We start from the raw sequence: 22,461 nt of genomic DNA on the forward strand, positions 1-22,461 counted from the left end.
TCCAAGGGATAGGGGATAAGTTTTAGATCAGTGGTCTTCAAACTGTGGCACTCCAGGTGTTACAAAACTACAATTCCCAGCATGCCCGGACAGCCTTTTGCTGTCCGGGCATGCTGGGAGTTGTAGTTTTGTAACATCTGGAGGGCCACAGTTTGAAGACCTCTGTTTTAGATCATAGGGGAGTCCAACCACTGGGACTCACGCAATCTCCTGCACAGCACCCCGGCACGCCCAAGAAAGGAAGCGTGTCGACCCCCACATAACGCGGCGGCCGCCCTGTTCCTCTATGGGAGAAACAAACCAGTGCAAATAATTAACCATAGTCCAGCTCCATAGAACAAAAAATAAATAAAAATGGTAAATAGGTGAAAATATGGTGATTTAATGTGCTATTTAAAAAAATAACAACTTACATTTTTTTTCTTTGTAAAATAGTAAAACAGAGAAATTATATGAATTGGTTAAAGCTGTAATCATATGGACATGCAGAGAAAAAAAAATTAACATGATAGTTTTACCCCAAAGTGAACAGCATAAAAACTAAAAATGTATCAAAATTTACAAATTCCAATTACGGCATACAACTTTTTTTCCGCAGTAAATATAGTAAAACCAATGGCGTACATAGAGTGCACAAAAAAAGGCAAGCCTTTAGGAGGCTATGTAAATAAAAAAAACATGATGTTTAGTAGAACACAAAGTTACAAATGTGCCAGAAATTACTGTCGGGATAAGGGGTTTAAACAATAATGTAAAAGCTCTTGTGTATGCTTGGTGGATGACCTAAAAATTGCATGTCAACTAAAGTAAGTATTCACAATCTTGATCCCTTGTTCCCCTCTGATATAGTTATCCAAGTGAACTCTGTATTTTTAATTATGTTTCTGGCTTTGAAGAGATGTTGAAGTCCGATCACACATCTGCTCTGCTCCAAAGCCTATCTAAGGGCAGCTAGTGATCGACCAATGACATTTGTGTCTTAATGTAATCCCATGTGATGTCTTCCCTGTCTTCTGCTTCCGAAAGGTTTCTCTCGCTCCACAAGCAAAATACAGCAGCATACTATAGGATTCATAAGAGAATCTGCACACAGCAGAGAACAAAAAGAAAAAAATTTGTGTGAGTAAGAGATGTTTTATAACTCTGCAGCTAATCAGTCACTGCACTCCTGGTGCCTTGGATAATCCAGAAGTGATATATGTAAGCTCTAGACTATTGGCTAGACTGGGATCACATGACTACTTCCACAAAGAAACACCTTTTTCAGAACCTAGTCTGCTGATGCTGTCTTGTCTTGAGATGTTGGCATAACATGAAATATCAGATTTAGATGATGCTTAGCAGCCTGCCTGATCAAAACCGTAACTTATAGGCTGGTTGACTATATGTAACCATATGACTGGCACCCTACAGAAGCCTTATCTTTGTGCAAATATAATATTATGCAGCAACTCTACTCAAGAGTAGTAATTAGTAGATGGTTGAGAAGACATTTATTAGTATTTTGCACTGCAACCTATACTGCAACCTATGCATAGCACTGATAATGATATTACTTATTTAATGACCAAATTAATGGTAAAGAAAAAAAAAAAAACACAACAAAGTAAAAAACTTATGAGGCTAAATAAAAAAAAATAAAAAAAATGCCATTCTTAATTTTTTGGGAAGGCTTTTGTTTCTACACAGTGCACTTTTGGGGAAAGATGTCATTTTTATATTGTAGGTCCATACAAATACAACGGTATAAAATTTATATAGGTTTTGTTTATTTTACTAGTAATTCTTAGACTAAACACTGATAATTCTTATATAGTCTTCCACTGTCTAGTCTAAGTATTAGGATGATTGATAAATCTGTAGAATTTTTAAACCAAAATTCCTTTTAGATGGGCCCTAGCTGCCATTATCGTTTACTGAGTCTTTACATGGCTCGATCAACTCCTTATATTAAGCCACACATCACCTGTTTACACAGGCCAATGTGCTGCCCTAACAATAGTTTGAATGGCTACACAAGAAATAGATCAAATCAGGTGACAAGCATTTGCTCATTTGTCGTTGGCTCTTGTACACTGGCTGATTATCGGAAATTAACATGTCTAGGAAAGCTTATTTAGCTGACAATCAGCCCCTATAAGGAGCTTAGTTTGCAAAATGCTGGAGTAGTTTTGGTGCATGGTATTCCTTTTTAACGACAATAGACATAAATGTACGTCATGGTGACGTGGTACTTAGCGATCACGCAGATGTCCGCCATTAACCTCTCAGATGCCGTGATCAATACAGAACACGGCATCTGCAGCAGTGCGGTACTTTGAATGGATGATCGGATCCCCCGTAGCACTGCCTCGGGGATCCGATCATCCAGCATGGCGGTCAAAGGTCCCCTCACCTGGCTCCGGCCGTCTCCCGGGGTCTTCTGCTCTGATCTGCGACCGAGCAAACCAGAGTAGAAGATCACCGATAATACTGAGCAGTGCTATGTCCTATACATAGCACTCAACAATATTAGCAATCAACTGATTGCAATGAATAGTCCCCTATGGGGACATAAAAAGTGTATAAAAAAAATATAAAAAAAGTAAAAAAAATGTAAAAAAAAATAGAAAAATCCCCTCCCCAAATAAAAAGTAAAATGTGCGGTTTTCCCATTTTACCCCCAAAAAAAGCGTAAAAAAAAAAAAAAATTTATTCACATATTATATATATTATAATATATTGTTTATTATCCCGTAAGGTGAACGGCGTAAACGTTAAAAAAAAAAAATTTTAAAGTCCAAAATTGCTGCTTTTTTGTCACATTTTATTCCCAAAAACTTTTTTTAAAAATTAATAAAAAGTAAAACCTAAGCAAAAGTGGTACTGATAAAAACTACAGATCATGGTGCAAAAAAAATTTGCCCTCATATTGCTCCATATACGGAAAAATGAGAGTTATAGGTGGTCAAAATAGGGCAATTTCAAACATACTAATTTTGTTAAAATGGTTTGAGATTTTTTTTTAAACAGTACAATTATAGAAAAGCATATAATCATGGGTATCATTTTAATCGTATTGACCCACAGAATAAAGAAAACCTGGCATTTTTACCGGAAAATGTACAGCGTGAAAACAAAACCTTCCAAAATTTGCTAAATTGCGGTTTTCTTTTCAATTTTACCACATAAATAATATTTGTTTGGTTGCGCCGTACATTTTATGGTAAAATAAGTGATGAAATTACAAATACAATTGGTGATGCAAAAAACAAGCCCACATATGGGTCTGTGGATGGAAATATAAGAGTTATGATTTTTAGAAGGCGAGGAGGAAAAAATGAAAATGCAAAAATAAAATTGGTCTGGTCCTTAAAGGGGTTGTGCGCTGCCCTGGCTTTCGGAGCTCCGCACGTAGCGTCCGGAAGTTCATTACTCCGAACGCTGTGAGCGGGCTTCCGTGTTCGCGGCCGCCGGGCGTGACGTCATGCCCGGCCCCCTCGTGACGTCACGCCCACCCCCTCAACGAAAATCTATGGGAAGGGGGTGCGACCGCTGTCACGCCCCCTTCCCATAGACTTTGGTAGAGGGGGCGGGCGTGACGTCACCAGGGGGCCGGGCATGACGTCACGCCCGGCGGCCGCGAACACGGAAGCCCGCACACAGCGTTCGGAGTAATGAACTTCCGGACGCTGCGTGCGGAGCTCCGAACTGCAGGGCAGCACACAACCCCTTTAAGGCCAAAATGGGCCTGGTCCTTAAGGGGTTAAGCCATTCCCCTTCTCTCAGACAGTGGGGAAAAGGGGTGTCAAAAAGTGCCCAAAACTCAAACATGGTGCAAATGGGAGTGCTTGTTTAAAATTAAATTAGAGACTATTCTTTTGATTCTTCAGATTTTTCTAAAGTAAAAATAAAACCGATGTATTGCCTAATGTACTATTATCCATTCCAGCCCATGGCATATGAAAACATGTCATCTATAGTGGTGTTTTGTTTGGACAGCTGCTTACATTGCTCACAGCATAAGTAAATATTAATGCCATCCTCTTACATAATAAAGCCATCAATTATTTACTTTAATTACAGCAGACAATACATTAGAAATATTCACATAGATTAGTATAAATATTTAATCATCTACTTTATATTTCTTCATATTTCTTTTGTTAGAAAAAAAAAACACTCAGCTTTCCTACCATTAGCGCACCAAAACATACAGACTTCAAATTATGAAGGACCTTCCTTCCTTTTATATGTGCACAATATAGCCAAACAAAAAGACATAAATAAAATAAAAAATAAAAGAAATCTTGAGTTTGTAGTCTTTTTCAAGGTGTCATCCGCACTAACCTGCTGGTACAGGTAGGTAGTGTAGTGATGATAGTGATATATCCACCTGTTATCTTCCAAGCCAGCCACCCAAATAAAGAGCTTAAAGGGGTTATCCAGGAAAAAACTTTTTTTTATATATCAACTGGCTCCAGAAAGTTAAACAGATTTGTAAATTACTTCTATTAAAAAATCTTAATCCTTTCAGTACTTATGAGCTTCTGAAGTTTAGGTTGTTCTTTTCTGTCTAAGTAATCTCTGATGACACGTGTCTCGGGAACCGCCCAGTTTCGAAGAGGTTTGCTATGGGAATTTGCTTCTAAACTGGGCGGTTCCCGAGACAGGTGTCATCAGAGATTACTTAGACAGAAAAGAACAACCTAAACTTCAGAAGCTCATAAGTACTGAAAGGATTAAGATTGTTTAATAGAAGTAATTTACAAATCTGTTTAACTTTCTGGAACCAGTTGATATATAAAAAAAAAAAAGTTTTTTCCTGGATAACCCCTTTAACAGGCGAACAAGACCACAAATCTGGGATAGACAAGTATCATTCTCTTCAGTGCCACCCGCACTACCAGCATGTACCAACAGGTTTGTGCAGGTAACACTGATGACAGATTCTCTTTAAATGATTTCTAAGAATTTTAGTAATGGTTGCTATGGAGAGACATGGAAAAAAGGACACTTTTAACCCCTTAAGGCAGTGGTCTCCAACCTGCGGACCTCCAGATGTTGCAAAACTACAACTTCCAGCCTGCCCGGACAGCCTTTGGCTGTCCGGGCAGGCTGGGAGTTGTAGTTTTGCAACATCTGGAGGTCCACAGGTTGGAGACCACTGCCTTAAAGGGGTACTCCGGTGAAAACCTTTTTTCTTTTAAATCAACTGGTGGCAGAAAGTTAAACCTATTTGTAAATTACTTCTATTAAAAAATCTTAATCCTTCCAGTACTTATTAGCTGCTGAATGCTACAGAGGAAATTCCTTTTTGGCACACCGATGACATCACGAGCACAGTGCTCTCTGCTGACATCTCTGTCTATTTTAGCAACCATGCATAGCAGATGTATGCTAAGGGCAGCATGGTGGCTCAGTGGTTAGCACTGTTGCCTTGCAGTGCTGGGGAATTGGGTTCAAATCCCACTAAGGACAACAATAAATAAAGCGTTATTATTATTATTATTATAATAACGTCACCAGAGAGAACTGTGCTCGTGATGTCATCAGAGAGCATTCCAAAAAAAAAAGAATTCCTGGACGTCCTACGGCAGCACAGAATGGGGTTAAGTTCGTCCTCCCGAACTTGTCAGAAGAGGTAATTAGCATAAAAAAATTAACAAATTAGCGTAATTAGCCCAATTAACAGACCCCTCCCTCTAGGTATAAATGGACAAACCCACAAACAGACCATAGAGTTTTTTTCTTCTGAACTCAGAAGGGGTATTAGGGTTTTTTTTTTCCCTCCTGTATTTATATATACTATTGTTTCTTTTTTTACAGGTTTTTGGCCTGGATTATGCGGGTAAGCTGTGAAGCACTCCGCTTTTCTCACTATGTTAAGGTGACTGTGAAGTCCCGTTCGCATGAAGATGTGTATTTTGAGCCTAGCAGGTACTGTGAAGTACTTAGCTTACCATGCGGTGCCTGCCCGGTCTGGTGTGCTCTGGGCTCGGCGTGTTTGCTTCCGAGTCAACGCAGCTCCGGTCTCCGGAGCGCTTAGAGGTCCGCGATCCAAGGGGCGTTCCCGCGTGCAGTGAGTCGCGATTCGCGGGAGTCCGGAAATGAGCTGCGCGTCACGGGGGGTGGGCGGGACGCCTGCGTTCCCGCCATGTGAGGCTTATAAACTTGCTCCTTGTCATCCCTGCTGCCGTAGACACTGTGCTTGGGGCAGCAGGGCTCTGGAGATTAAAAGTAAGTTTTTTTCTTTGCTTCTGGGTATGCATGGTTTACTGTGAAGTTTCCCACACTGCCAATATGTATATATAGTAGTTGATTGGTTAGCATACTGTGGATATGCATCTATTAGGTTACTGTGAAGTACCTTCCCGTTTAATTACTGTCACTACTATCTTGGTTGTTTATGCTGTGGTCTGGTCATACAGTTCAGAATTGCTTTACTATTGACCCCCCTTTTTTTCTACAGATGTCGGACGAGGCACCTAGGGGTAAAAGGTCCAGCAAGGCAAAACACAGGCTATGTGAATCATGTTCCCAGCCTCTAGCAGATGATGCAGAAGGGGATGTGTGCGGCAGATGTTCACTACAGCAACCAGTGGAAGATGATAGGTTTGGAGATGAGGCCTCCTCCTTCTTTGAGTGGTTTAAAAAACGGATATCCACTATACTACCGGGAGAGAGTCCCTCAGCAAAAAGGCGTAAGATACAACACAGAGCTGTCTCTCCTGCAGACTCTGAGGCATCTGAATCAAGGTCCTCTGTAGAGTCACAAGACTCTCCGGAGGATTACTATATCTTTCACAAGGATGACATGCATTCCCTAATAAAATCGGTGAAACACGTATTAGAGACTGATCGTTCCACAGAGGGGAGAATTCCCAGGGAAAGTCTTTATTACTTTCCTGTCTCCAAGGACAGGGTGTTACCCTCTCATCCTGCCATCACCAAGTGGTTCACGGCCAACTGGGATAAGCCGGAGAAAAGAGTAGATGTTGGATCCCGTTTTAGGGCGGTATACAAGCTGTCATCCGAGGCTACCTCCTCATGGTTCAATCCTCCTAAGGTGGATTTGCCTGTAGCCAAGCTAGTCAAGAAGTCATACTTTCCTTCCGAGGAATCTTCTGTTCTAGCTAATCCTATGGATAGAAAAGCAGAGTCTCTGTCTAAAAAAGCTTTTTCTACTGCTGCAGCAGTATCCAAAGTAGCGATGTCCTCTGTTCCGGTGGCCAGAGCGCTCCGAATATGGATAAGTCAATTATCCAGAGATCTTATGGATGGAGTCCCTAGGGACGACATCATCAGGAAAATTCCTGTCATGAAGTCTGCGGCAGAGTTCCTGTGCGATGCTCCACTGGACACACTGCGTCTATCAGCCCAAAATATGGCTGAATCAAACTCTATAAGGAGAGCGCTTTGGATCAAACAATGGGGAAAGGGGGACGTAGCAGCCAAGAATAACCTCTGCTCCTTACCTTTTTCCCCAGAATCTCTCTTTGGGCCAAGCCTAAAGAGTATCCTCAAAGACATGAATGATGACAACGATGCCTTCCCAGGAACATCCAAAAGGGATGCATCTAAAGGCCGTCCAAAATGGCGGAGGTCTCCCAAATTCCAAAGGAGGAATTTTCAGCCAGGCCAGTATAATAGGCCTAGGTTTGGTAGGCAGAGGAGAGGCGCAAACTCTAGCTCTGCCTCTAAGAGCAAACCTCCAGAAAAAAGGAAGCCCTTATGACGCCACCTTAACATCCCCCAAGGTTGGAGGAAGGTTAGAAAAATTTTTTCAAGTGTGGGCTCATACGACACAGGACAAGTGGGTTCTTTCAGTGATTCAGAAAGGCTACAAACTCGAGCTTCTTTACTCCCCTCCGGGGAGATTTCTTCTCAACACAAAGCAGGACCAGAATGTGATTTCTCTGGTCAAGAGTTTTCTGGAGAAGAATGCAGTGGAATGGGTACCACATCAGGAGCGGTTCACCGGGATTTATTCAAGGATTTTCGCAGTACCGAAGTCCAGCGGGAAGTGGAGATTAGTTGTGGATCTCACGTACCTGAACAAGTTCATGATCAAGAAACACTTCAAAATGGAAACTATAAGATCAGTACTTCCTTTGGTGAACCAGGGAGACTTCATGGCGACTCTGGATTTGTCAGACGCCTATCTACATGTTCCCATCCATCCGGCATACAGAAAATTTCTCAGATTCACAACACAACATGGCATCTACAATTCAAGTGTCTTCCCTTCGGGCTGAGCTCAGCACCGAGGGTGTTTACGAAGCTAGTGGTGGTTCTTTCGGCGGCATTACGCCTCCAAGGAATCACGGTGGTGCCGTACCTGGACGACTGGTGGGTGAGAGCTGGGTCCAGCCTAGATTTGTCCCTTCACATGAAGGAAATAATTTATTTTCTCCAAAATCATGGCTTCCTAGTCAACCTGGAAAAGTCTCAGTTGATTCCATCACAGCAGATTCTTTTTTTAGGGTTCATAGTAGATTCCCTAGCGATGAAAATCTCCATTTCCCGGGAGAGGGAAACGAAGTTGAGGAATCAGATAAAATTCCTGATAAGATCCAAGAAGGTATCTATTCGTCAAGCAATGAGAGTCCTGGGCAGCCTTACATCAACGATAGATGCGGTCCCCTGGGCAAAGGCCCATATGCGCAGTCTGCAGACAAGGGTTCTCTCATGCTGGAACAGATCAAAGACAGATTTGGAAAGCTGTGTCTCGATTCCTTCAATTCTCCGCAGGGAACTTCGTTGGTGGCTCATGCGGAACAGGTTCTCTCAAGGAAAATCGTTACTACCATCGCAACAAATTGTCATCATGACCGATGCTTCAGCTCGTGGATGGGGAGCCTGCATTGGCAATCGCTGGACCCAAGGCCTTTGGTCCCAGGAAGAAGATTCGCTGTCCTCAAACATGAAGGAGCTGCGAGCAGTGCGTTTAGCACTGCTTCACTTCACCCCTGTTTTGCTTCACCAGGATGTCCTAGTCAGGTCAGACAATCTGCCTACAGTTTTTTATCTGAACAAACAGGGGGGAACCAGGTCTCAATCCCTGATGTCCGAGTGTGCCAGGATCTTCAGATGGGCGGAATGCAGCGTCAACAGTCTTGTGGCAGTACACTTACAAGGTATCCTGAATGTCAAGGCGGATCTTCTCAGTCGGAGATCCCTTCATCCAGGCGAATGGGAATTGAGCATGGAGATCTTCAACCAATTAGAAGAGCGGTTCGGTACCCCGGAGATAGATGTATTCGCGACAAGGAGGAATGCCAAGCTGCAGAAGTTCTGCTCTCTCTCTTGTCTGGACCACCCATATCATCTGGACGGTCTGTCATTATCCTGGGAGGGGAGGTTCCTGTATCTGTTTCCTCCTCCTGCTCTAATCCAGAGGACCCTACTGAAGGTCAAAAAGGAGAACCCTCGAGCGATCCTGATCCTCCCTTATTGGCCCAGGAGGGCTTGGTTCTCCCTAGCCATGGAAGTATCTCACAATCGTTTCTGGCATCTGCCCAAGACAAGGGATCTTCTATCCCAGCAGGGGATTTGCCATCAGGAGCTCAACTCCCTGCATCTGACTGCTTGGGAGGTGAATTGAACCTGCTGAGGTCCAAAGGGCTATCTAGTGAGGTCTTATCTACTTTGGACAAATCAAGCAAAACAGGTACAAGAAAGTGTTACTCCAGAGTATGGAGTCTCTTCAAGTCCAAGTTTCCTGGAGATAATCCGTCAATTATTGATATTCTGAACTTTCTTCAGCTCGGACTCAGTAAGGGTCTCAAGCAGTCCACTCTGAAAGTCCAATTTGCCGCTATAAATTTTTTTCTAGCAGGAAGATTTACTGGAAACCCGTTGGTCAAAAGATTCTTCAAAGGGGTAAATAATATTTGCCCGAAAGTCAGCAAGCCTATACCGTCTTGGGATCTTTCCAGAGTCTTGAAGTGCCTCACATCAGACCCTTTTGAACCCATTCAATCCATTGATATAAAGTTTCTCACGTGGAAAACTTGTTTTTTAGTGGCTATCGCTTCAGCACGCAGGGTCAGCGAGATTCAGGCACTCTCTTGCCGTGAGCCATATCTAAGAGATCTTGGGGATGCCTTAGTACTTCGTACTCTTCCCGGGTTTATCCCGAAAGTCCATTCTGTGCATAACCTTCAACAGGAAATTATTCTACCAGCTCTAGCTGAACATCAAGAAATCTCCAAGTTAGATGTCAGACGTACAGTGTTAGAATATATTGCTAGAACAGCATCATTCAGGTGCTCGGAACACTTGTTTGTGCAGTTCGGAGCCAAATCTAAAGGCTCCAAGGCAGCCAAATCCACTATTGCCAACTGGATTAAGAAGACTATCAGTTTTTCCTTCCAAAAGCAAGGCCTGGAGCCTCCAAGGGATCTAAAAGCCCATTCTACCAGGGCAACCTCGGCATCTTGGGCTGAAGCTTCTCAGGTATCACTTCAGGAGATCTGTAGAGCGGCTACGTGGGCAACGCCAACCACATTCATTCAACACTACCGTCTGGACGTCTCCAGTAGCTCAGCCCTAGGCAAGGCAGTGTTGGAAGAAGCGTTTAAGAAGTAATGCCCTCCCTTTATTATTTTCTGCTACTTAAATCCCATTCTGTGCTGCCGTAGGACGTCCAGGAATGAATTAAATTTTGCTTACCTGAAAATTTCAATTCCTGGAGTCCGTAGGCAGCACAGGGATCCCACCCTAATTAAATATTGCTTTATAACTACTCTATGGTCTGTTTGTGGGTTTGTCCATTTATACCTAGAGGGAGGGGTCTGTTAATTGGGCTAATTACGCTAATTTGTTAATTTTTTTATGCTAATTACCTCTTCTGACAAGTTCGGGAGGACGAACTTAACCCCATTCTGTGCTGCCTACGGACTCCAGGAATTGAAATTTTCAGGTAAGCAAAATTTAATTCATTTCCTCTGTAGTATTCAGCAGCTAATAAGTACAGGAAGGATTAAGATTTTTTAATAGAAGTCATTTACAAATATGTTTAACTTTCTGCCACCAGTTGATTTAAAAGAAAAAAGGTTTTCACCGGAGTACCCCTTTAAGGAAACAGGAATTTTCCTCCTTGCCTTCTAACAACCATAACACTTTCAATATTTCACTTACACACCTATATGAGGGCTTGTTTTTTTTGTGCCATCAATTGTAATGTCTAATGACATTACTAATTTTATAACGAAATCTAAGTTAGAAAAAAAAACTTTTTGTAGGGAAAAATTTTAAAAACAGAAGCAGATAATTGTGAGTTAGATTAGGGAGGGGTAAATAATGAGGGGAGGGTATCGGAATGAGTGTCTTCTGTGTGTTTTAGGTAAGGGATGTATTGTGTGTTTAGATAGAGTTTGTGGCGGTCAGTTAGATGCTGAGCTTTGCGGAGGCTGAGAGGACTAGCTTTAATATATAAAAATGTTTTTTTCCTTTGTAAGGGCTATACCCCCGTTTCTTACCTGTTACCAGATAGGAGGGGCAGCACATTTCCCTGGTTTCCATCCTACATACCCCCAGCAGCCCATTTAATGAAGAGAGGGCCAGCACACACAATCTTCCAGCATCTTCTCTCTGTAACTATTGCAGGTCTGGTCTTTGGCACAGAGCCTGACAACAAGAGACTCAAGAAAGCTGCAGAAAGGTGCAGACATTTTGGGGGAGATTTATCAAAACCTGTCCAGAGGAAAAGTTGCCCAGTTGCCCATAGCAACCAGTCAGCTTGCTTCTTTCATTTTTAACAAGGCCTCTGCAAAATGAAAGAAGCGATCTGATTGGTTGCTATGGGCAATTTTTCCCTTGCACAGGTTTTGATAAATCTCCCCCTTTGAGTGGCAGGTGCTCAAGTAAAAAATAAATACGGTAAATACTCATAGTAATTTAAAAATGTTTGCAAAAAAAAAAAAAAGTTACAGTAAATCTGTTAGCAGTTTTATGGTAGTAAAACTGCTTATAGCCCTAAATAGCCAAAGAAGGTTAGTTGTTTGCTTTGCATGACCGAGAAAACACCATTTTAACCTCTTAAGAGATTTTTTTAAATTTTTGTGCTCTTTCTTCCTCGCCCTCTGATAACCATAACCCTCGACTTTCCAACTTGGCTCCATCAATTGTATTTTTTAATTATATAATTTTACTACAAAATCTATGGTAACACCCAACAAAAATTATTTGTGAGGCAAAAAAACAAACGCCATTTTGCAGCTTTTGAGGGCTTCTGTCTCTACACAGTGCCCTTACCGGTGAAAATGCCATGTTCCATTTATTCTGTAGGTCCATACGATTATAACGATACCCAAATTATATAGGTTTTGCTTTACTTAAGATTTTTAAAAATGATATCTTTTTGTACGAAAATTTGTATGCTTAAAATTGCCCTCTTCTTACCCCTATAACTTCTTTTTCTGTATACAAAGCTGTATGAGGGTCATTTTTTGGCTGTGATCTTTAGTTTTTATTGGTATAATTTTTGTTCTGATGGAACTTTTTGATAAATATCTGTGGTGGAAATTCCACGGTGTGCACAGTGCAGCACAATCCCATTGAAATCAATGGGACTGTGCTGCTGCTGAATGTCCATGCAGAATAATCAATCAGAATTCCACATGGACATTCCGCTGTGTAAACATGGCCTTAGAGAGGGGAGGACAAAGAGAAGTGTTTGCCAACCAGGGAGCCTCCAGCTGTTGCAAAACCACAACTCCCAGCATGCCCGGACAGCCTATGGCTGTCTGGGAATGCTGAAATTTGTAGTTTTGCCACAGCTGTAGTCACCCTGGTTGGGAAACACTGACAAAGAGGCTAAGGGGTGTGAGAAAATGGAGGGAAAATATGGAGACTAAGACAGAAAGATGACATAAAGGCTAATGGGGTGAGGGTTTGGAGGCTCAGGAGAAGAAGATATGGAGGCTAAGAGGGGTGAGGGCATGGAACAGTGTTTCACAAGCAGTGTGCCTCCAGCTGTTGCAAAACTACAACTCCCAGCATGCTTAGTCAGGCAAAGACATGCTGGGAGTTGTAGTTTTGCAACAGCTGGAGGCACACTGGTTAGGAACCACTAGCATGGAGGCTGAGGAGGGAAGGCAGAGGCTATTAGGAATGGTAGAACATGGAAGCTTTACTGTGGTATGTACTCACCACCTGCAGCCTGTGTAGTTCTGTGGTGGCCTCCAGCTCCATGTGTCAGGAGGAGGAGCCAGCCCAGCAGAGGGGGAGGGGCCAGCCCAGCAGAGGGGGAGGGGCCAGCCCTGCAGAGGTGGAGGGGCCAGCCCAGCAGAGGGAAGAGCCAGACCTGCAGAGGGGGAGGGGCCAGCCCAGCAGAGGGCAAGGGGCCAGCCCAGCAGAGGGGGAGGATCGCTGAGTTCAGGCAAGTGCCTGACAAGTTGTTAGGGCACCAGAGGGCAGAAGTATTAGATGGGCTGGGGCTAAACCCTCGCTTAGACCCTGTGTGTGCAAGTCTTCACTAAACAGGCTGCCAAGGACCACAGTTATATATATATATATATATACACACACATAGTGATAATTGCTAAGTGTTTTGCCAAGGACCAGAGTTACATATATACATAGTGATAATTGATAAGTGTTTGTGAACAACTGGTTGACCAACAGATAAATCGATTTGTTGTTTCAGCACTAATCCACAAATTTATTTAGGATTATCTTTATTTTACTACTTTAAAAAATGACAACTCAATATGCTTAAAATTGTCCTCTTCTTACCTGCAACACACTTTTATTTTTCAGTATACGTGGTTAATTTTATGCACCGTAATCAGTAGTTTTCATTGATACCCCCTTTTTTATTTTTATGGGACTTTCTGCTCACTTAAACCATCCCATGGGACAATTGACTTATATGGGATTCTGCTGCAGAATTCCACCCAAAGAATGCAGATGTTCAATCTCTTGGCAGATGTCTGTTCCGCTGGTGAAATTCCACAATGTGCACAGAACAGCAGAATCCCACTGAAAACAATAGGACTTTGCTGCAAGCAAAATTCTGAAGCTGAATTCCGTTGGCTTAAATTCAGCTGTGTGGATGGACCAACAGTTTCCTGTTGTTACTGTTAGGTTTCTGTACTTCACATGTAAGTCATGACAAAGTATTAAGTTATATTTTTGCATACTTGCACAAGGACCATCGTATGAAAAAACAAAAGTAAAGAGAAAAAATTATTTGGTTAGGGTAAAAGAAGGATATAGCGCCAATCTACAGATACGATTTGTGTTGTTCAAGAGAAAGAAAGCCATACTTTTATCTAGGGATCGACCTATAATCGGTGGAGGTTAGGGCGGATAGCCGATAACTTATACCGATATTCCGGTATAAGTTATCGGCTATTTATCCCCCCTTGACACCGCTGCAGGTCATTGATTTAAAGCGGGCGCTTAAAATCAATGCACTGCAGTGGCTTTTGCGGGGCCATAGGCCGCCACCCGCTTCTCTCCCCTACCTGTCAGGGTGGTCCGGGCCATCCATTCTTCCTTCCTGTAGTGTCCGGGGGCGTTCCGGGTGGAGGGTGAACCGGTCCAGGCTGTCCTTCTTCTCCGGCGGTCATCTTCTCCACTCCGGGCAGGCTCCGGCCTAGTACGCTGCATAGACGACGCTGCGCAGTGACGCCCGTGCGCAGCGACGCACCTGACGTCACTGCGTAGCAGCGTCTATGCAGCGTACTAGGCCGGAGCCTGCCCGGAGTGGAGAAGAGGACCCCCGGAGAAGGACAGCCCGTACCGTTGCACCCTCCATCCGGAACGCCCCCGGACACTACAGGAAGGAAGGATGGATGGCCCGGACCACCCCCATTACGGGTAAGTTTATTTATTTTTTTTTATTGACTGAGGGTGGGGGAGGGGCCCGACCGGTATAGCGGTATGGGCAAAAATCCCAGCACAGCCCAGCACTACAGTGGGGATGCGACGCGGTGGGTCGGGGGGGCGGTCGCGGTGCAACGCGGCGGGTGGTTGCGGTGCGGGGCATTATCGGCTTATCGGCAAGGTAATTGCCGATACCGATAATGCCGAAAATCGTGATTATCGGCCGATAATATCGGCCATACCGATAATCGGTCGATCCCTACTTTTATCTCAGACAACCCAATTAGGTTTTGGAGGGGTCTAGTCAAAGCCTGAGTTTTGAACTGTACCGAGGTGCTGTGGCAGAAGTTGACATGCAGTGGTTTTAAGTGCTAGTTCACGTTGCAGACATTCAGCCTGCAGAGTTCAGCCAGCTAAATGTCCGCTTGCAGTGGATGTTGCCATGGCCATCAGCAGCAGGACCACATGGACGTGGGTTGATTCATAAGATGGCAATACAGTCTAGCAGAATTACGCCCAAAGATTGAACATAGTTGGTTTAAACTTTGAGTAAAGAGTGTACCCATAGATTAGACAGTCTAAAGATGCACAAAACAACATTTATAGACTGTCTAGTTCAAGTCAACACTTATTTAGAATTATACAGTTTAGCAAATATTAGCCAGTATATTTATATACTAGTAACAACAACATGCTTTCTGTTAAAACACCTAAAAACAATAAAACAATTCAAGAAATTTTGACAGAATTTCATCCTACCTTGTCCCTTCTCCACAAAAATCACTTTGGACTCAGGCATGATATTGGAACCTATAATAATCATCTCCACTCCGCCGTTAACCGAGCAACTATTTATATTATATTTGTCCACTTGTGGTAACTCCTGGGCAGATCGCTGGGCTTTCATGAAGAAAAGGAAAGAAGCAAATACTTAAATAAAATAAAATGCACATTAACATTAACCATGTGACACAAATTTTATTAAAGAGAACCAATCAGCATACCGTATTTTAGCATATATAACGCCGGGTACTCAGCTAGTGTATGCTAAAATCGTTATCCTCACCATCGCCGGGGGACATTTGTGCCCCCAGGGATGGTGAAAATATTAAGACATAAAGTCGTCCGGCAAGTAGTCCCCTGGGTGCTGTCGCTGGGGCTTGAACGACCGCTTGAGTCACCGCTCTGCTCCCTAAGCAGACGGAGCAGAGCGGTGACGCGAGCAGTTATTCAAGCAGTCGGGGCGGGCGATGGCCGCAGCGAACGGGGCTGGTAAGTCAGAGTCCGCGCTCAGAGGACTACTTGCCGGGCGGGACTTTATAACAATATTTTCACCATCCCTGGGGGCATAAACATCCCCCGGGGATGGGGAGGATAATGATTTTAGCATATATAATGCATTGCCAAGCGTTATGTATGCTAAAATCTGCTGATTGGTTCCCTTTAAATAATTAAAATGAACCTGTCATCAGTTTCATACTGCCTAAACCATGTCCAGATTGGGACCCACTTATTTTATTACAGCAATCTATGATTCATTTAGAAATGCTGCAACATTTTCGAGAAATCATGGATTAGTAAGTCTGAAAATGAAACAGTCACCAGGCCGTCCTGGCTTCTGCCCTCTATGCTTGATTGACAGGACACTCCCTGTTTGTTTACAGAAAGCGTATTCCCTTATGGGCTTGCTTGCTTGATTCTCTGTCATTTAGGTGCACACAGGTGGCTCAAAGTCCTGGGCCCAACCAGTTATTAAACTACGATTCCTCTGAAACACTTCAGTCAATAACCAATTGCAATAAAGGAGCTTGTCGCTGTTTTAGGTTGTGGCCTAATTTTATTTTTGTACTCTCAATTTTGTCTTCCAAGAGCGATAACCTGTAATCCCCAATGACAGAGCTGTATAAGGACTTTTTTTTTTGGAACTAGATGTGCTTTTTTATTTAATAAATTAATAAAATATTTGTGAAAAAGAAAATTGCATATGCAGATTTATGTATGTAATTTCACCATTACATTTTAACTTTATTCAGATGGTCAGCATAGTTACCAGTGATAAACTACGCAAAATATAGTATATATATATATATATCTTTTTTTTTTTTAATTTTTTTTTTTATTTATTTATCAGCATTTCCATAGTCAGCATTTCCATAGTTTTTTTTATTTTTTTTATTTATCAGCATTTCCATATAGCTCAATTTTTCTGCAGTAAACTATGGCTTTTATTGACAGCATTTCATGTGATGTGAGGTTACAAAAAACAGCAACTGTGGCACTGGGTACATTTTTCATTTACTGCGATCACTGTGCAGTAGGGCTGCACAATATATTGTAATCGCAAGCTGAGCTGCATGGAAGCCGACATGCAGGTGAAACACAGCAGCTCAGTCTGGCTCCGGCAGAGGTGGCAGGCTAAGCTCCAGTGTTAATCTGATTCTCGACTTCTATGCAGTGCAGCTTGGCCCCTTCGTGTGTCTCACTGCTGCTCCTCCCAGCTAAATCGCAACATTTTTGTCAATATATATTTTTTATATATACATTTAAATAATATATATATATAAAAAAAAAAAAAAAAAGTAGTAAAATAATGTTAAAGAAACATACATATTTGGTATCATCGCATATAAAAAAATCTAAACCATTAAAACATCATGTTATTAACGTGAATCTAAATTGTGTATAGGTAAAAAAATAAAAATACTAGAATTGCACTGCATTGAAACAAATCCCCCACAATTAGCTTTTTTTCAGATTCCCAAATCTTTTTCTCTTCATTTCACTGCAAATTTTGTGGTAAAACGAGTAATGTCCTTACAAAGTACAATTGGTGGCACACAAAACAAGCCCCCATATGGGTCTCTAGGTGGAAGATTGAAAGTGTTATGGCTATTAGAAGGCAAGAAGAAAAAAAATGATAACCCTCTCGCAGTAGGAAGGGCAGATTTGACAGTAGTCACTCACTACAGTGACTGATTGTGAGGCGTGGACACGTTCTGGCCCAAGTAAAATCTACTGAGAAGTCCCGCTCTGTGCTTTGCCTTCCTTCATGAAGCATAAAATAAAGCTCTTAAATCACTATGATAATTAGTCACATATAATACTTACAACATTCAATAGGTATGGAAGCAGTTTGTATGGAGAGAACTTTTCCATTTGACTGGGGTATGTGCACTCTAAACACCAGACGCACACGCGTATTCTTCCTACCAATGTCAGTCTCCCCTTTACGCAATTCAATATCCGAATTCCGCAGCTTTAGAATCCCAGCACAGTCAATGCTGTAAAACAAATTATATTGAAACAGATTATAAAATGCATTTGGTCATTTTTTTCACATTTTGTTGTTTTGCAAAAAAACGTATCCTCTATCCTGCACTCAACACTTCATAATGACAAAGTAAAATCGAATGTTAAAAATCTTTATTAAAAGGAAAAATTTAAATATTATTAAGACCCAAGCACCTTTGACAGTGATCACAGCCTCCAGGTTACTTTGGTATGATGCCACAAGGTTTGCACACCTGGATTTGGGAATTTTCTGCCATTCTTCTCTGCAGATCATCTCAAGCTCTGTCAGGTTGTGAGCTGTACGTGGAAGCCATTTTCAGGTCTCTCCAGAGATGTTCGATTAGGTTTAGGTCAAGGCTTTACAGATCCATACGAGGGCTTGTTTTTTGCGCAATCAATAGTATTTCGCATTGAGAACTTTATTTTTACCATAGAATGTACGGAATAAAAAGCCAATAAAAAAAGTCCTATAAATATTAAAATAGTACTGATAAAAATTTAAGATCACAGCGCATAAACTGTGTGAGAAAAAAAATGGAGAGATTTTTCCCATAGTAACCAATCACAGCTCAGCTAACGAGCTCTGGTAACTGGTAAAGTGAAAGCTGAGCTGTGATTGGTTGCTATGGGAAATTCACTTTTTCTCTCACAGTTTGATAAATCTGGGCCAATATGTTTTTCTAAAAAGTTTCAAAAGTAAAACATGACGTAAGGTAAGGTATTGTTCTAATTGTGCCGACCTAAAGAATCAATATAACATGATGCTAGTTTAACCGCATGGTGAATGGCATACAAAAGTAGTAATCATTGCAGCCAGAAAGTAATGTCACAGTGATGTTACTCAGTACCTAATCCTGGTCGTGTGCATATAATATTTGTGTGTCTAGGACCTATACATCCAGAGAAAAAAGCATTTATCTGCTGCTGAGTTACTTTTTCATCATGCTGGCTGGAGGGGGGCATATTTATCTGTCTCCCTCACTCGGAGTGATAACACATCTGCTCTGAGTCTTGGGGGTGAGCCTGTGTAGGGCCTGTGAGTGTTTTCCGCACTGCCTGTGTGCGCGCTCCCTGTGCTCGTTCACAGGCAGTGCGTGCCTGCGAATACACTCTACCTAATAATGCAAGGATCGTCTATACTGGATACCAGCATGCTTTTCGTCTGGTATCCAGGATGTTGCAAAATCTAGACTAGTCTGTCTGGCTAAAAGACAGGCAACCTCTAGTGAGCTTTAATTTCAGGTGAAAATTAACTTTTTTTTTTTTAAACAGTTGTATATTGCGAAATGGCATATTATAATGAGTTCTGCAATATATCAAAAGTTCTCAACAATGACAGTGCCTCTTTAACTTTACTATGTTTTTAGTTGACATATAAATAACACGTGTACCACGTTCCACTGAAGAATATCCAGCCATTTCGAAGTTATGCTGAAACATGCACACACACACATTGAGATGTACATATGTATCTCAATGTGTGTGTGTGCATGTTTCAGCATAATTTCCAAATGGCTGGATATTCTTCAGTGTGTGTGTGTGTGTGTGTGTGTGTGTGTGTGTGTGTGTGTGTGTGTGTGTATTGCGTGTGTGTATCTATAACAAAAAAAAAAACAACTTACACTCAAGTTCTAAGAACCAAGTTTAGTTATGACTGTACCTTCGTTCACAATATTTAGACTCACTAAAAATAGTAACTATAGAGCTGTAACATCTATTATAGGAGACATTAAAGGGGCTAACCAACCTAACATATAGGGTAAACACTTTGAAAATAGGACTTTTCAGTTGCTACCATCTGCTATATATGAATTTTATGTGTATGTCTCGGATGTTTGGAACTTTAATAAAAATTTAGGCCCAGAATTATCAAACTGTGTGAGAGAAAAAGTGGAGGGAATTTCCCACAGCAACCAATCACATCCCAGCTAATGAGCTGTGGTAAAGTGAAAGCTGAGCTGTAATTGGCTGCTGTGGGAAAATCCCTCTATTTTTTCTTTGACAAAGTTTGATAAATCTGGGCCTTGATGTTTTATATTTTTCTGCTGCAGTTTATTTGTAGGTTTTGATATGCTAAACTATGCAGATTCTTGGCTAGGTCAGCTAGGTCAGTAAGTCGCAAATAAAATCCATTTTTGATGATTCATCCCCAATTAATGTCAAGATACTATAAAAAGGTATTCAGACTTATACCACGGCATACCCGGGATGTGACCTTAGAATTTAATAGACTGCTAGTGTAGGCTACAGCAGATGTGTCCCACATCGTAAAGTAGACTTGGTTTGGTCTATTTAAGTCTATGGCTGTGCCACAGTATACATTATAATACCTTATTTAAAAACATCCAGACATATACTGACAACAAAGCCTTGAAACATTATGTGAATAGGGCCTAACTTGAAAGACATTCTGTAATTAACTCATATAGCTATGGGTAGCTGCTAGCATATTCCCAGCACACAAAATTAGTTCAGGTTATATCAACTTACACTAACAAATATACACTTTTTTATTAGGCAAAATTCCATAACCAATGTATGTTGCATAATTATGTAATCCTGCAATATGGATTTTAAGAAATCACACAATATATACTCAATATGAACTATTAATATAAGAACACATATGCAAACATGCACCGTTATGCAATCTTTGCACTAACTACTTTGATCCAAGAGGCAGACTGCACTCATACTACATACAAAGGCAAATATAATAGTCAATACGCTGGATGTCCAAAAGAAATGTATAGAATTTATTATGGCAAAATAGATAACAAAAATGAGAAAACGCACCTGGCACACATATTGTTTTCTGGTAAGAGTGGGATTTCCAGAACTTTAGTGCTTGTTATGATAATCTCTTGGCTTGCAGTAGCTACGGTTTTCCCAGTTATTCTGTGCACCTGATAAAACGCATGCGGCCTCAAATAGCGGTCATCAGCGGTTCCAATAAACATTTGCAGGTTTACAGGCTTCTCAGAATAACCTGTAAGCTGTAAGACAAAAAAGATTTACTAGTTTACTAGTTAGTGGTTATATATCATTTTAACAGTTTACTGCAATTGACTAGTCTACAATTTCACATCCTTTGAAGAAAGAAAGATAGGAATCCTGGCTACAGGTCAGAGGTTGCGAATCACTTCCTGATTCCATCAGCTTAGATGAGGTTAGGTCCGGATTGAGCTCCTGGAAATGCTGCAGACAGCCACACCCCCTTTCTAATATGCAGCGGGAAACCCGCAAATAAATCCGCTTGTGTCAGCGAGTGCTTAGGGTCAGTTCACACATGCATATTTTCTGCTGCAGATGTGCTTCAGCAGATCCGCAACAAAAATATGCACGTGTGAACTGACCCTTAGGGTACATTAACTCGTGCATATATTTGCTGCAGATCTTTCTGCCCATCCAAAGTGCCATAACTTTTTTTTTTTATCTGTAGACAAAGCCATATGAGGGCTTGTTAGTTGCAGGATAAGTTGAATTTTTTAATGCCACCATTTTGGGGTTTATATACCTTATTGGTTAATTTTTATTAACTGTTCTATTGTTTGCTGATTTTGGCATTAATAATTTCATTTTAAATTTAGGCTGTTCAGTTAAAATAACATTCTGTGAGTTAGTAATAATAGCAATAATAAACATATATAGGTTTTTCTTATTATATTGCCATAATAGAAACCCTTGAAAAAATTATAAATTCGTGTTGCCACAACGTTTTTGCCTGACAACACTATCTTTTGCTAGAAAACCTTCATTTTCATTTGTACCATTTTGGAATATGTAGGACTTGATTTTTTGGAAGACATAAACAAAAAAATAGCGCAATCCAGCTAGGTTTCCACACAGGTTTTTGTTGGCCTTTTTAATGGAAACCTGCCACTGCAGTTTTTGAGCCAAAGGCAGAAGTAGATTCAGTAGGAAGGAAATGTAGAAGTTCCTTGTTGTTCCCATATTTCCTATTCCTCAAGAATACACTTCTGGCTTTGGCTCAAAAACGTCAGTGGCAGTTTTCCAAATAATGGCAGAAAAAAAAACTCTGTGTGGAAACCTATGTTTTTTTTTTTTTTTTTGTCTTTTTGGCAGGATAAATAATTCAGCTCAGCCGGATACACAGACACCCATGACAAGCCTGGGGTCTTCACAAGAACGCCGGAGCTGAAGATCACATAAGCCGGGGCTGCTGCTGCTAGTAGGTGGTGTGCAGCCACTCATGTAGAGGTCATTATATGACTGTGGCATGCATTTGGAACCTTTTCACTTCCCCCCATTTTGTTAATTTGTGTGCCAAAATAAAATCTATTCCCCCACCATCATTCTGCACTAAATATCCCATAATGGTGAGAAAATAGA

At 41.5% G+C, this 22,461-nt stretch overlaps 1 protein-coding gene across 4 annotated transcripts in view; it reads right to left on the reverse strand.

Moving 5' to 3' along the window:
- Window positions 1-22,461, reverse strand: part of NFATC3 (nuclear factor of activated T cells 3) — a 149,652-nt gene that overhangs the window by 46,032 nt on the left and 81,159 nt on the right. For all 4 annotated transcript variants that reach the window (XM_056526432.1, XM_056526434.1, XM_056526433.1 and 1 more), the window contains 3 exons: window positions 20,905-21,104; window positions 17,926-18,098; window positions 15,577-15,717 (listed from right to left, as the gene is read on the reverse strand). In XM_056526432.1, coding sequence (XP_056382407.1) covers window positions 15,577-15,717; window positions 17,926-18,098; window positions 20,905-21,104 — 514 coding nt within the window. The remainder of the gene's footprint in view (window positions 1-15,576; window positions 15,718-17,925; window positions 18,099-20,904; window positions 21,105-22,461) is intronic.

The sequence above is a fragment of the Hyla sarda genome, chromosome 6 (genome assembly GCF_029499605.1).
Source record: "Hyla sarda isolate aHylSar1 chromosome 6, aHylSar1.hap1, whole genome shotgun sequence".
In the NCBI taxonomy this organism is placed as follows: Eukaryota; Metazoa; Chordata; class Amphibia; order Anura; family Hylidae; genus Hyla; species Hyla sarda.